The 16,481-nt window shown below is 34.7% G+C and overlaps 3 protein-coding genes across 3 annotated transcripts in view; all 3 read left to right on the top strand.

The window, feature by feature from the left end:
• LOC111389932 (protein EXORDIUM-like) overlaps positions 1–2,341 on the top strand; it is a 23,696-nt gene extending 21,355 nt beyond the window's left edge. Inside the window, exon 2 of the mRNA XM_023014920.1 lies at positions 1,967–2,341. Within this exon, the coding sequence (XP_022870688.1) occupies positions 1,967–2,236 (270 nt within the window). The 3' untranslated portion in view covers positions 2,237–2,341. The remainder of the gene's footprint in view (positions 1–1,966) is intronic.
• Positions 2,342–7,001: 4,660 nt separating this feature from the next.
• Positions 7,002–7,799, top strand: LOC111389950. Its single transcript, XM_023014938.1, has one exon. The coding sequence runs from the start codon at positions 7,002–7,004 to the stop codon at positions 7,797–7,799; it is 798 nt and encodes a 265-aa protein (XP_022870706.1).
• Positions 7,800–13,354: 5,555 nt separating this feature from the next.
• LOC111389942 lies at positions 13,355–14,468 on the top strand. The gene has a single exon (XM_023014928.1). The coding sequence runs from the start codon at positions 13,604–13,606 to the stop codon at positions 14,399–14,401; it is 798 nt and encodes a 265-aa protein (XP_022870696.1). The 5' UTR covers positions 13,355–13,603; the 3' UTR covers positions 14,402–14,468.
• Positions 14,469–16,481: the final 2,013 nt, after the last annotated feature.

Here is a 16,481-nt window from a genome sequence, read left to right as displayed (position 1 = left end):
TTCTTTAAATGTTCCTTCACATCTACATTATGGGGGAATGTTAGGCGATGGCTCGGCATTAAGAGATCTATGACAACACTTGCCAGTGCTCTAAAGTGGTTGAAAAAGGAGGCCCGTGGGACGTCATGGCTAAGTAAGGCAAAGAGAATTGCTCTTACTAGTACTGTATATTACATTTGGTTAACATGGAATATGAAGATTTTTGAAGATCTTTCGGCCAACTTGGATTGTATTGTGAGACGGATTAAGACACACGTATACAAAGTTATGTTCACTTCGTATCCGGATGTTTTGATTTATTTCGAGTCTTAAGCATTGGGTCATTGACTTTTTATGCACTTCACTTGTTTTGTATTTTTCGGGTATGTTCGGAGTAATTGTATGTGTTAATGGACTTCTGATTGCTCGGGAATGTCCGGTGTACTTGTATATGAAACATTTTTTATCAATGATATTTACATTTACCGATAAAAAAAAACAGTAAAGTTAACGTTAAAGTGGCTTTAGAGTATATCTGAACGCCTAAAGCATCCCAATTATTGCAACACATGGATCAAATACACATTTTATCCTTCAACTTTAGTACTTTTTTTTTTTTTTTTTGGGTCAAAGTTTAAATTATAACTTGAAGTCTTGAACTGATCAAATAGATATATGAACTCACAACTTATTACCTTTTCATTCGCACATTCTATAGGACATTCTACTTAAACTAAAATGTAAACACTCCAAAACAAGTACTTAGTTACATGTGTTTTGAACTTCGACTTTGAACTTTTCAACAACTCATTTCATCAACTTAAATCAAAATCTATTAAAAATCTAATTTTAATCGTCATCAAACAAGGGCTATATTTGATTTTAACTTTTGACATTACTACTTTCAATTCAATCTCATGATACAATGTAAACGCTCCCCCTGGCCCCACCTACCTTTGTCATTAATTCAAAAATGATAATTTGAATTTGATATTTCAGTTTGATGATTTTTGCCTAATCTCTTTATCCCCAGTTCCCACAAGACATGAAAAAAACTCAAATACAACCTTGAGTTGTATATTTGTGTGTGTGAGAGAGTTCACTAAAAATACAGCTTGGTAACGCGTTTTTTAAATTAATATACAGCTTGAATCGAAGAATAGCAACAAGATCAAGTTATGTTTGGCCAACAGCATTTGAGGAAGGTATGGAAAGAGACAAAATCATTCATTTCGGCTAACCATCAACTAATATTTTAATTAATTAAAGTTTGTTGCTTTGACTATAGGGGACAGCTTGAATATACAAGTTAATTATATGTATTAAGCTACCGTATTTTCTAATGTGTTCTGTGTGCGAGCAAGCATGCATGCACTTCGTTTTTTAAAAATATATTATGAATATTTGTGATGAAATGAGTCTTGGAGGTATTTGGACCATTTTAGAGTATGCCCGTTTAAGCTTTTTCAAATGTTCTATCTATATCACTTTTATTAATATAGTTAGTAGTATTTATAACTTTTTATCTACGCATTTCATAGGACTTACAACTTATAATTCACAATTTTTTTACCAAACTTGTACCTAATCTCAAACAAACAAATTGCTAATTGAATTTATCTGTTCCATTTCAAAATTACAAATGAGAAAACGAAGAGTAGCAAGCAATCACACCAATATCGAATTGTTTTATAAAGAAAATCAGCGTAACGATAAAGAGATTTGGGAATTGGAAAAATATGTGGATGGAGGTTTTATTGCATTGCCGGAACAAGCGCATAAAAATCCAGTTATACAATTAATTGATAATGGTTTGAGCAAAACAAGAATGATATGAGAATGTATGATTAACTTTTTTTGATGATAAGAGAATATGTCAACAATGCTTTTGATTGTGAGGAAGTTATGAACTTGAAGGATCATAATAAATTTACTCAATTTCAATGAGTCGGAAAGATGCTCTACTAGATTTTTTTTTTTTTTTTACATGGTTATCAACTTGGCTAGCCTTTTAGCTGGGACTGCCACCAACCCATTCGGAAATGGGTACTACCAGGGCCCATCTGATGCACCATTGGAGGCTGCCTCGGCCTGCCCTGGGGTCTATGCTAAAGGGGCCTACCCGGGCTACGCCGGGGACTTGCTACTGGACCCCACGACCGGTGCTAGCTACAATGCAAATGGTGTCAATGGAAGAAAATATTTGGTTCCGGCTTTATATGATCCTACCACTAAATCATGTTCGACTTTGGTATAGAAACTATTGCAATGAGATGTTAGATTTTACAATTTTGATGGTATAATCTTAGGTACAATGTAAACGTATACTTATAAGATTAATTTATTCATTTATTTTCTGATACTTTGTGCACATTAATTTGATTGAGTTGCTAAATTTGTTTACGAGTTATTGGTTAGCATTATTTCAATAGGAAAAATATTTTGAAAGAAACTTATTTTACTTTATAGAAATCTTAATTTTTTGATGTGGAGATTCAAATTCTAAAACTAACAAGGGATTGCCACTCACTATGTGTTTACTATTTATGTACGAATTTTCTTGAATATTATCAACTAGATTGAAGAAGAATTGAAAACATTTACAATCATATTAGAACAAAACAAACATGAGTGAAGAAACTTAAATTTTTCTACAAGTTAGATTACCAACTTGTTTTGAACTTCATATATAAACTTTTATCACCTAAACCTTTGTTGGTTACAGATTATTATAATTCAAATCTAACTTTGCCTTTTTAAGAGAAAAAATTATCAGGTAGCAAAAATTATAGGGAAATTGACATAAATGTGCCCAAATCTTTAATCGTCTTGCATTTTGGTCCCAAACTCTTAAATCATTGCAATAACATCCCAAACTATTCATTTTTTTGTGCAGTTGGACCTTTTTGATGGATTTCATCTGAACTGACCACTAGTTTTATGCGTGGACTGAAATTATGATAATGCCTAACAGAGGTGTGGATGTCTTTGGGGTGAGGCATGAAAGGAGGATTGTTGAGAAGTGGTTCTTTTTTTAATTTGAGAGGGCTGGGCTATTCGATTTATCTCGTAGAATGAGAGGTCCCCTCTATTTATTATTGCAGGAGCAAGAAAGCAGAAATAGATATAAAACGTGTAGGTACACATTTCTGTGTTCTTCTGTCGAGCTAGACTCCGGGAAAGGCTATACGTAAAGGTTTGAGCCAGGGTCGGTGGACAGGGGTAGCACTCGGTCTACTTGATTGGGGGTAGCTCCTTAGCTAGCCCATTTTTATTTGTAAGAGGTGGTAGATATCCAGGGATAGGAATCACTCTTTTCGGGTCGGTTCCTTGGCCGAGGGGGTCCTGTCATCATTAGTAGTGAATGGGGTTAAATGAAGCAATATCGGGAGGAGCGTATATCAATACATCGATTCGTATGCAGTTTTTTTTCGTTATATTGCTACTTCCAAACCGTTCATGGGCATTGCCTTATCGGGCGATATAATGAGAGGAAATGCCCAAGTTGACCTTATATTATAGATTATAGAATGAATATAATCTATTATATAAGATAAAGTTTACCTAACTCTAAGCCCTCAAGCTTTCGCGTACAGCGCGCGGTCTTGCATGAAGAGGAATGCATCAACAAAACAGCCCTTCCATATAGATCGTCGTGGCATGAACTTTGTCAATAGATTCCTAGCTTCCTATTGATATTGATTAGTTCCAGCTTCGTTTTTTTGTTGAGAGTTATCTTTCTGGACCCGACCCATTTTTAGACCGTCTTCTTAACCACCTACTTATCCTGCATGTGCTTTCGGGGCCTTCCCTGACGGCTTCCACGAAGCCATAGGTTGGTGACTTGGCCGTGCTAGTTGCTGCAATGGTCTCATCCTGGGCAAATAGTTGAGGCATATTCCACTTTAGTTATCCAAATGCTTCGCAACTAGTCTGATAGCGGAGTGAAGCTTAAAGAAATTCTATTCCTTTTTTTGCCGATTAGCTAGGCTCACTAAGGCTAAGTGATAGAGATAAATGAAAAAGTCAGTCCCTACTAATAGTTTTTGTCACCCTTTACTATTAGATCTGTCATGTGACTTGAACGTGCTGTTTAATAAAGGAAATTGATCATTAGCCTTAAAAGTAAATCAATCTAACGAGTGTACCTCCAACAAAACAAATAATTAAAAAATAAAACACTAATCACGATCTTCATCAATTTCCTCCTGGTTGCAGCCCTGCCACTCCACCTCATTTTTACCATTTTCGAAAAGCGCCAATTCATAACAATCATTTTGTGCTTGATAGTGGTGGTGGTAACGACAACGAGAGGATGAGGTCACGTGGACATGGTCTAGTGGTTGTGGTAGATGTAAAGGGAAATGATTTTGATTGAGATGAGAAATGTGATCATGAGGACGGCACGATGGCAGTTTTCGATAAACTTGTTGGAAGGAGATGATTTTTATTTTATTTTTGTTTTTATTTAGCATTTTATTTAAAGACAAAGGATAAACTCTTTTTAGAAACATATTAATAAGATGGATTTACTTTTAATCTCTCGAAGTTTGGAGACAAGATCGCTAATTTTATGAAATTTGGGATTACATATGCAATTTATCTTTTAAAGAAAATGTAAATCACTCACAAAACTAACTTCCATTTCCATCCGAAAAGATCAACTGTGCGAAAAATGCATATGTTGTGGATGTTAGTCTTAATTTAAACGTTTGAGGCAAAAAATGCAAGATGGTCAAAGGTATGAGACCATTTATTGTAATTTTCCAAATATATGATAAGTGCAAATATAAGAATAATTCGAGTGACCATTAACACTAAAAATCAGTAGAAAGACATTTGATACCTAAATAGCGTCACTTCCAAGCTCAGAAACTAATTACTCGACCAAAATAGCTACTTAAAGTGGTGCTATATAAACCAGTCCATAAGTTAAAAAGGATGTGTTTAAAACCTTTATTTAGAGAGCGATGCCATTCATCTTGAAGATTATCGGTAGTCGTCATACATAGCAGCATGTTCTTTGATGTATTAATATGACAATTTTTTATTGTCTCATACAATAAATAAAAATTGTCATGTGAGTATCACGTAGAGTGACTGCCGTTGGTCTTCACTATAAATAGCATTATTTTTATTTAGATTGGATACAAGGCAAACATTTCATATGTTTTGTACTTTTTTATTATGTCTAATTTATCTAATTTATTACGTACCAAAGATGCCAAAAATAATTCTAGTTGAACCATTGTTTACAAGTATTCAATATCTTTTGTGCCAGAATAGATTATTTTCAAGTTTCTGATTGATCACAATAGGTGATCGGACCTGATCAAGCCAATTGCGGGGAATCCAAGATTGTTAGGCTCCACACGGGCAGTCTTACTTGGCAGTCCAATCCAAGTAATCTCTATATCACTAAGCTTAGCTAACGGGGTTCCTTCAAAATCCTAGACTCTCCTCCAAGGACACAAAATCCGGAATAAGGTATGGTTACTCAGCACTTGCTTGGCTAAGTTTTTAAGTACTTATAGATAGTGAGTTCTAAAGAATGTGTGATAAAAAGGTAGATAAAAGTTGGGATCCTAAAGAATGTGTGATATAAAAAATGATGTTTGACCAACTTATAAGCTTAAAAAATAATTGCCAAAGTCACACACACAGTTGGCCAGCTTCAGAGTTTTGCATGAAGGTATCAATAATTTGATTCAGCTTACATCTGTCCAGCAAGTCATCATCGATCAGGACAGTGAGTTGCTTGATGGATCTCTCAAGCTCGTCAACACGTGGAATTGCTCGATATGTTATCTTATTGATGAAGGAATCTCTTGATAACTCGAATCATCTTTGGGGAAAAATAGAGGGATTGATACATACATGAATTCAAGAAAAAAGTTCAAGAGCATGGTTAAAAAGTGCACTAAAAATTTGGAGATTTTTCTACAAACGTTCTATGGTGTTCTTAAATAAAGACAGCAATCTTGCAAGCATGCTTATAAAAGCAGCACATGTGACAGGGCATTGGCTTCTCTGTACTCAAGTCTGCATTGCAACTTTCGCATCAAAGCAAAAACCTGGGTCACTGATTTCCGAGTTCCGTCGACCAAGCCTTGTACACTGTCATGGACAAAATTTTGGCCTTTTTACTTCTTTAGTAGTCAAATACTGTAAAGTTAACCTTACAAAACCCACCATAAGTGCATCTGTTTAAGTGGCTTTAGAGTATATTTAAACACATAAATCACCTAAATTATTGCAAATAATGGATCAATTGAATTTGGCATGAAAATGTGCTTAATTTCACGCAATTAAAGCAATACGAAATTTCAACAGCCAGAATCAATATCTAGTACTAGGCTGTCAAGATTCTGCTTGTCCTTTACCATTGAATATTTAGTGGATTAACAATAACGTTTTTCGTTTATCTCAGGATTATCTATAGGATACAATTAGAAAGTTAAAATATATTTAACACGTAAAAATGGGGCAAAGATAGATTTATAATAGCAGTATATCAGTGAATTTTTTAATTTCTTACTCCCTTTGGATAATTAGATGATTCAATTTGTTGTTTGGTTGCACTCGTGTGCGCCCATAATATATTTCACTCATTGTCAGTAGATAAGCATCAACCTGGCCTTCTTGATTTGAATGATTAATATTATTAAATGAACTTCTTCCCTGTCAAGATTCCTCATGCTTCAAGAACAATGAAGCATCATGTCACCGAGATCTGCATGATCCAAATTTTCAGCTTCAACTGCTGGCATTAAGTGTTAACAACAAATTATTGAAGGGTTGTCTCCTTTCTGTCTCAGATTCTTGGAGCATGAAACTCATGTGCAGTAATATTTATTTGAGTTTCCAGCGGTGATGAGATATTGGATGTGCAACATATTCTTTCTGTTTTCTTTCATTCATCTCTCTATATATAGATGGTGCCAAAGGGATTGCTTAAACATCTGTCCTCAATACTCAAATTCCTCAAAAGTCTTAAAAACCATTCCTTTCAGTAAAGAAAAATGGCTTTCCATGTTAGATCAAACAGTTTTCCCTCTAAATCTCATCCAGCAATTTCTAATGTTGAAGATCATATATGCAGGCTAAAGTCCTCAAAAGAAGCATCAGTATCATCTTCTTTCACATGCACACAGTTGGCGAGCGTCAGAGATTTGCACGAAGATATTAATAATTCGATTCAACTTCCATCATTCCAGCAAGCCCTCGCCGACGAAATGTTTCCCAGTGAGTTGCTTGATGGATCTCTCAAGCTTCTCGACATTTGCCGAAATGCTCGAGATGTTATAACTTTGATGAAGGAATCTGTTCAAGAACTCCAATCGTCTTTGAGGAGAAATAGAGGCATTGATGCATATATTACTTCAAGGAAAAATATTGACAAAATGGTTAAAACGTGCATCAAGAATTTGAAGGGTTTCGAACGAAGTTCTACCAACAAAGACTACAATCTCAAGGGCATTGCAACTGTTCTAAAAGAATCACAGGTCATTGGTTTTTCTGTACTCAAGTCTGCATTGACCATTTTTGCCTCAAAGCAAAAAACTTGGTCCCTTCTTTCCAAGTTTACGCAGTCGAACCACGTACATTCTGAAACAGAAGAAGAGAGCAACGCTCAGGAATTGTATGCCTTGAACATCAACAAATTGCGAAAAGACATGGATACAGTATCTGTGAAAGATGTCGTGAAGCAGTTGGATGCATCAGAAAGGACAATCCAGGAACTTGAAGAGAATTTAGAAGCCTTCTTTAGGAGTCTAGTCAAAATAAGAGTTTCTCTCCTTAATGTCCTGAGCCACTAGTCTTAATTTAGTGATAATGCTCATATAATTTTGTAAATCATTGTTAATCCATATAATAAATTCAATATTCCCATTTCTGTTAATCTGTCTCTCCAACTATATATTTTGAAGATTTTTTCTCAATCAACCATACAAGTCAGGCCTCAGGTAAACACAACAGGCACCTACGATTAATCGAAGCACATGGATCATTTAACTTAATTATTAGAAAGCTAATAATAACAATGTGATAATGCAACAGCCAGAAGCAATTGAATTCAGTGCTAGGCTGTCAAGATTCTTCTTGTTATTTGACTAATAATAGCCAATTATGCTAATCTGTATGATTAATAACTTTGGAAAATTAAATAATTCCATTTGTCTTTGATCAGGTTAATGCATACTCGTGTGTGCCTTATATTATATTCCATCACTTTCGAAAGACACTGCACCTAAAAATGGTTTTTGCATCAGTCAAAAAACGATGCAAAAGACCTTTTGCAACGTTTTAGCGTCTGTTACGAATAGGGGTGGTAAATGGGTCGAGCAGCTCGTCGGCTCACGAAAACGGAGCTTGTGGTCAGCTCGGACTCGTAAAAACACGAGCCCGAGTGCGAGCCGAGCAAGCCGGTTCGGTGGGAGAGCGAGCCCGCTCTGCTCGCACAAAAACCGAGCCACGAGCCAGCTCGTGGGCTCGTGTTTAAATGTGACCATTTCGGTCACTTTATCAACGGTTACTGACTTTTGTCAGTGACCGTTTCAGTCCCCTAATTTTTTTTTCCTTTTTTTTGACCGTTAACGGTCATTGAATTTTTTCAGTGACCGTTTTGGTTCTTATATTTTATTTTTTTTCTTTTTCTATAAATAGTGGCATTTAGTTACAAAATTTTTTACAATTCTCTCTCAACTCTCAATTATCTTTCTCTCAACTTTCTTGTATTGTGTTGATAACTTACAATTTTAATAGACAATTTATACAATATTCAATTCTCATTTCTCAGTTCTCACTATATTTATTGAAATTTCATTCAATTTTTATTTCTCACTACATTTATATAATTATTCTTCTACTAGTTATTACTTATTACAACTAAACAAATGGATCCACGCTCATTTGTCGAAAACTTGTTCGGTGTGGGAGGAAACGAATTGCCTATGACACCACAAAATCAATTTCAGAATCAATTTGAAGGAATAAATGACGTACCCCTACTTGAAAATATTCCAAATTTGGGTCTTCATCATCATGTAAGCGGCAATCCAAATTATCCAATTAATTTGGATGATGTTGACGTTCCCGAAGCAGAATACGATCAGAAAGAAGAGTCTGAATTAAACATTCCTGATACGAGAGGAAAACGAAAGGGGAAAAAATAAGCAAAATGTTAGGATTATTTTAAGTTGATTTCAATGGGAAAAATCGTCAATGGAGTCCAAAAAAAGCAGTATGTAAATACTGCCAACAAAAATTGGCATGACAAAGAGGAATTGGTACCACCCATTTCAACCGTCATTACAAAGTATGTGCGGCCAAACACGGACTTATTCCAAGCTGTCAAACACAATTGCAATTTGGCAGTCCAGACGCCGGTGGGGGTGTCATATCTTTAACTTCAGATATATAGGAAGGGATTAATAAAAGAGCTTATATAGTTGTAACTGCATATTATATAAACCCACTTTGGTGCATGCATACAAAAATTATTGCTTTTAGAATTATTGAGTTTCCTCACAACGCTAATAATATATTTAATACTATTATTAATATTGTTAGAGAATATCATTGCCAAGGTAAAATTCGTTCATTTACTTTCGATAATGCTAGAGTTAATAAAGTAGTTGCTGAAAAATTGCATAGGGTACTACAACCTGATTTTGGTGGGTATTTGTTTTATATTCGTTGTATATGTCATATTTTGAATTTAATTGTCCAAGATGATTCAAAATATATAAAGGATGAATTTCAAAATATTAGAAACGCACTAATATATATCACAATCTCTCAAAGTAGAAAACAAACATTTGAGGATTATTGTGCCGAAATAGGAGTGCAAAATGCTAAAACATTTGTTAGCAACGTAGGTCATAGGTGGAACTCTACTCACTTGTTATTAAAGTCATGTGAAGGTTTTGAATATTTAAGAACTGACTTTTATAACAATAGACATGTTAGAAGTGATGACAAGGGTATGTTGACTGAACGTGATTGGCATTTAGTTTTGAAAGTTAAAAATAATTTTGACATCTTTTTATGAAACCACTAAGATTTTATCAGGTGGTTACTATCCCACCAGTTGTATGGTGCTTGAACGTCTTTATATAATTGCAATAACATTTCATAAATACAGAAATGACCCTGATTTTAGTGAAATTATAATTGCTATGGAATTAAAATTTAGAAAATATTGGAAAGATTTGCTTATGTTATTTCCTTTAGCATGCGTGATGGACCCCCGATATAATTTATCGAGAACTAAATATATAATTGTTCAAATTTCAAATGCCTTAACATTTGATACACCTATCACATATAAAAATTTAGAGCAAACATTATGTGAAATGTATGAATCATATGCGAACCGAATGGGTACCAATATTAGTCGGGGTACCATCTGCACCTACTCCCTCCACTGAAATTGAAGAAGAAGATATGAAAATATTTAATTTATTTCATGGCATTAATTCGTATAGATTTGATTCATCTGCAATGTGTTCATCTATTACCACTGCCACTATCATGTCATCACCATTTGTATCTCATTCTCATCATACATCTACAAGCTCAAGTCATAATGCATTGCTTGCTGAATTAATTAATTATTTCAACCAGAATATATCAACAGATAAAACAATTAAAAAAAGTTCAGACGAAGTAATTGAATTTTGGTGAAGGTATGAACGACGTTGGCCAGTTATATCTGCGATTGTAAAAGATCTGCTGACACATCCAATTAGCACTGTTGCTTCGGAGTCTGCTTTTAGTGCAGATAAAAGAGTTTTGAGCGAGGTCAGGAGTCGACTGAAAGAAGATATTTTAGAAGCATTAACGTGCGTTAAGGATTGGTAGGACGCTCATTTTCGACTACAAGATAAATATGCCGAAATTGCATGTTGTCAAGTAAGTGATATTTGATTTAATTATATTGATGAAACTTTTCTTTTCTTATCGTTACTTTTAATTTTCTTTAAAAAATTGTATACGCTACAAAAAATTGTTCGTCTACAATTTTTAACTCCGCCTATTGAAAATTTAAGTAGCCGATCCCAAGCCCGGATAAAGGAGAATGGTTTATATTTTATCTATTTTAAAAAGAAAAATAAAAAAAATAAAGCTTTCATTTTTATTTTTTATATCTCTTTTAGTTAAAAAAAATTACTTTTTTATTTTTCAAATTACCTATTTATTCCAAAAAAAAATAAAATGAAAAACGACGTCTACTCGCTAGCCGGGCTTGGCTCGGCCCACGAGCTTCGACCTTGTGGGCCGAGCCGGGCTCGTCCATTTTTGGACGAGCTCATGCTTTCATTTGCGAAGGTTAATGTTGCTGTTGAGGAAAGAGTTTTTGCAACGTTAAGAGTTTTTGCAACGTTTGTTAACGTTGCAAAAGACTTTTGTTTAAACGTTGTAAAATATAGTCTTTTGCAACGTCTATTTAAACGTTGCAAAAGCCTCTCTTTTGCAACGTTCAACAAACGTTGCCGTAGGTCTTTTTTTTTTTTTTTTTTTGTAGAGTGGTTCACATATATCAACTACAAAATATAATAGAAAATAATTATATCAAATAACTCCAATAATTTTTATTAATTAAACTCTAAAATGGAACAATATTCGTACAAAATCCAGATCCAAAATTCTAAAACACCTCAGAATCCAATACATTCCCCCCTCCCAAAAAAAAAGAGAAAAGAAAAAAGAAAAAACCATTAAGTAGTGTGTGAACCATCCTATCGGCCTCCTTAATTTTCTTTTCAACAATCTTCGATATGAGTTGTGCCTTAAATATTGGTCCTAGCCTATAAAAAAAAAAAAAAGAGATAAAGATAGATACCACATTTTAAACATTTGCACCAATTATAATCGAGAAGAAAAACAAAGAAAAATAAGTAAGAACCATTGGCAATACATGAGGTTGAAAGAGAAAACTCATAAACCACATCATGGTTGCAAAGATCAAGAGACACTTCCATGCCTGAATTTTCACATCCCACGACTACAACTCTTTTCTCTAAAACTTTCACCAGAATTATAATCACAGGCATGGTTGCAAAACCATCAACTACACTTCTTTCAAATAAACCAAGAATAAAACTTGAACGTTGTTCTTACCATTGATACAAAAATTGACCTTGTTCTTACCATTGAGAATTGAACAAACAAAGGTTAAGTTTAGGTTTAGTGATGTAGAATTTCCACAAAGGTTAAAACAAATTAGGGGTTGGCATTCCAGTCTTCTACATTATAATGAATAAAAAAATTCAGCTGAGAATAAAAATACGATGCAATGAGTCAGTGACAAGGTCCCTAGGGTAGAATGCAAAAGCAGTCTATCTAACTCGAGCATTTAACATGATGTTGGCATCAGAACAATCCCAAATAAAAAATAATAATAGTAACAAAAAGTATGTGACCTTTTCAAAAAGAACAAAACTAAAATAAACAACCAGTATGTGACATTATTAAAATGTATGACACACTACTCCAATAACCTAATCAAATAATGTCAAGGATAAAAAATGTGATGAAAAACAGCAAAAAATTGACGCATTCTATGATGCCAAGACAAATTAACTTTAACTTGCATTACTGATTCAATTTTTGAACTTCAATTTTCTCCTCCAAGACCAACTTCTTTTATCCATGGCAGTCTGTTGATGCAAACAAGATAACAAAAAGTTCAGCGAACATAATTCTCACTAGATAAGTATTATCATTTGAACTGCATAAATATAATGCACCAGATAACGACCAATGAAAAAACCACCAGCATAGGCTAAGGACAAACAGCTTAGAGAATTTATATGGAAGCCTTAAGCATTATAACAAGTCAGTCTATGATTGTAGAAATACTATTCCTCCATCAACTAGAGACCCAGGTTTTATGGTTTAAAACTGTGTTAAGTGAAATGCAGAATCCTTTCTTCTGAATGTGGTTAATTTACCAATGAGACTAATCAATGCTAATTCTGAAAATTTTATTATCCAACTAACCAACTGAAGCCAAATGCATGCCAAAACTCCTTATGGACATGAATTAGCAGGATCTCATACAAGATCCAAGTAATGACCAGCAGAAATCAATTAAGAGACCCAATATAACACTTAATTTTTTAATTTCTTACTCCCTTTGGATAATTAGAGGATCCAAATTGTTGTTTGGTTGCACTCGTGTGCGCCCATAATATATTTCACTCATTGTCAGTAGATAAGCATCAACCTGGCCTTCTTGATTTGAATGATTAATATATTATTAAATGAACTTCATCACTGTCAAGATTCCTCATGCTTCAAGAACAATGAAGCATCATGTCACCGAGATCTGCATGATCCAAATTTTCAGCTTCAACTGCTGGCATTAAGTGTTAACAACAAATTATTGAAGGGTTGTCCCCTTTCTGTCTCGGATTCTTGGAGCATGAAACTCATGTGCAGTAATATTTATTTGGGTTTCCAGCGGTGATGAGACATTGGATGTGCAACATATTCTTTCTGTTTTCTCTCATTCATCTCTCTATATATAGATGGTGCCAAAGGGATTGCTTAAACATCTTTCCTCAATACTCAAATTCCTCAAAAGTCTTAAAAACCATTTCTTCAGTAAAGAAAAATGGCTTTCCATGTTAGATCAAACAGTTTTCCCTCTAAATCTCATCCAGCAATTTCTAATTTTGAAGATCATTTATGCAGGTTGAAGTCCTCAAAAGAAGCATCAGTATCATCTTCTTTCACATGCACACAGTTGGCGAGTGTCAGAGATTTGCACGAAGATATTAATAATTCGATTCAACTTCCATCATTCCAGCAAGCCCTCGCTGACGAAATGTTTCCCAGTGAGTTGCTTGATGGATCTCTCAAGCTTCTCGACATTTGTGGAATTGCTCGAGATGTTATAACTTTGATGAAGGAATCTATTCAAGAACTCCAATCGTCTTTGAGGAGAAATAGAGGCATTGATGCATATATGACTTCAAGGAAAAATATTGACAAAATGGTTAAAACGTGCATCAAGAATTTGAAGGGTTTCGAACGAAGTTCTACCAACAAAGACTACAATCTTAAGGGCATTGCAACTGTTCTAAAAGAATCACAGGTCATTGGTTTTTCTGTACTCAAGTCTGCATTGACCATTTTTGCCTCAAAGCAAAAAACTTGGTCCCTTCTTTCCAAGTTTACCCAGTCGAACCACGTACATTCTGAAACAGAAGAAGAGAGCAACGCTCAGGAATTGTATGCCTTGAACATCAACAAATTGCGAAAAGACATGGATACAGTATCTGTGAAAGATGTCGTGAAGCAGTTGGATGCATCAGAAAGGACAATCCAGGAACTTGAAGAGAATTTAGAAGCCTTCTTTAGGAGTCTAGTCAAAATAAGAGTTTCTCTCCTTAATGTCCTGAGCCACTAGTCTTAATTTAGTGATAATGCTCATATAATTTTGTAAATCATTGTTAATCCATATAATAAATTCAATATTCCCATTTCTGTTAATCTGTCTCTCCAACTATATATTTTGAAGATTTTTTCTCAATCAACCATACAAGTCAGGCCTCAGGTAAACACAACAGGCACCTACAATTAATTGAAGCACATGGATCATTTAACTTAATTATTAGAAAACCAATGTGCTGGATATCAGTGATAACAATGTGATAATGCAACAGCCAGAAGCAATTGAATTCAGTGCTAGGCTGTCAAGATTCTTCTTGTTATTTGACTAATAATAGCCAATTATGCTAATCTGTATGATTAATAACTTTGGAAAATTAAATAATTCCATTTGTCTTTGATCAGGTTAATGCATACTCGTGTGTGCCTTATATTATATTCCATCACTTTCGAAAGACACTGCACCTAAAAATGGTTTTTGCATCAGTCAAAAAACGATGCAAAAGACCTTTTGCAACATTTATTTATCTTTATTGTTAACATTGAAGAAATGAATATTATATTGTATAATATGAATTTTTGATTAAAAAAGGGGTGGAATGTGTACAAAGAACACACACACACGTAGGAGTTGAAATAGCTTCTTCTTCTTCTTCTTCTTCTTCTTCTTCTTCTTCTTCTTCTTCTTCATCCCCCTTCCATTATCAACAACGCATGAAGGAAAGCCATTGATCAATTTCAAATGTGAGGTAGTAGAAAATAAATATTTTCATGCCATACTTGACTACTTTAAATGTTCAATAGAACATGGTCAAAATTAATTGTCCATATTTCATCTCTTATTCATTGATGTATTTTATTTTTGGTATATTTTAGAAAGGGAAAAAATACCAATATTCACAACAAAATATGAAGGATTCCATATGCAATTCCATATTTAATAAAGTATTGAGTTATACTTTCTTTATGTGTGGGAAGATCAGTTGATGTTGTAGTTGAGAATTGATTATGACCATTAATGTTTTGCAATAAATTCCTGAAACAGTTGAACACATGAACTTTAGCTTCCTCGAAACTTATGCCGTTCAACTGTTGAGCAGTTTTGTAGAAACTGTCGGGTTAGACATTTTAACTATCGAAATCGACATTTAGTAACTGTCAGGATGGACAGAGAATTCAATTGCCGATTTTGACACCTAAAAAGCTTTCTCTTTTTAGTACTACATGGATTAAAGTATTGTAATGCGCCAATTTAACTGTATTAAATCCTTCGACATATGAATGTGCAGAATTCTAACTTTTGTATTCCCAATATTTGAGGTATAGCTCAGGATTTGAGATTCATCGTGTCGCGTGAGGGGGACTTTGTTCACATGGATGACGAATGGAAGTGGAGAGGGGACAAAACGACTTCCATTTTAGCACCGAGAAGCATTACCATAGCAGAACTTGTGTTACGATTGAAGGACAAACTTGGTATTGTTGAACCCCGCAATGAAATCGAATTGAAGTTCAAAGTCCCGAATTTGAATATACCTCTGGAAGAGATACGCGACGATGAGGACCTAAATTGGTACATATCTATTCATAAGGAGACTGCACTCTGCATCACTATTATGGAAACCGAGGTCTTGAGTGTTGACATGGCGAGGGAAGCAAATTGTACAAAGAACCAGCTCGGTCGAACGGAATGTCCCCAGAGTTTAAGACATGGTGAGCTCAATCATCAGCATAGTGGGTCGAACAACGAAGCACCCGCACTTTCAATTGACCATATCGAGGCTGCAACATCCGTTGAGCACTTAGACAACAGTTACATGGTACGGATGATGCTATTATTGCTGAAATTGACCAACCAATGTCATCAAATTCCATGAGTTTGGGCACAGATGAGTGGATTATAGCCGTCGTTCTCGCTAAAAACCAAATATTCTTCAGAAAGAAACAATTGTACTCGAAGATTCGTATTCTTGCTTTGCAAGAGAAGTTCCAATTTCGGGTGAGCAGGTCAAACATGAAAATGTTAACCGTTGTATACGTGGACGATAATTGCAAGTGGATGCTACGTCCTTCTACTGTCAAGCAATCTGCAATCTTCA

Source organism: Olea europaea, unplaced genomic scaffold (genome assembly GCF_002742605.1).
Source record: "Olea europaea var. sylvestris unplaced genomic scaffold, O_europaea_v1 scaffold635, whole genome shotgun sequence".
Lineage (NCBI taxonomy): Eukaryota > Viridiplantae > Streptophyta > Magnoliopsida > Lamiales > Oleaceae > Olea > Olea europaea.
This window is presented reverse-complemented; position numbering and strand designations above follow the sequence as displayed.

Bases quoted from the DNA above. Each gene is read 5' to 3' on its own strand.
- LOC111389950 (XM_023014938.1), top strand. From the start codon at position 7,002: ATGGCTTTCCATGTTAGATCAAACAGTTTTCCCTCTAAATCTCATCCA.
- LOC111389942 (XM_023014928.1), top strand. From the start codon at position 13,604: ATGGCTTTCCATGTTAGATCAAACAGTTTTCCCTCTAAATCTCATCCA.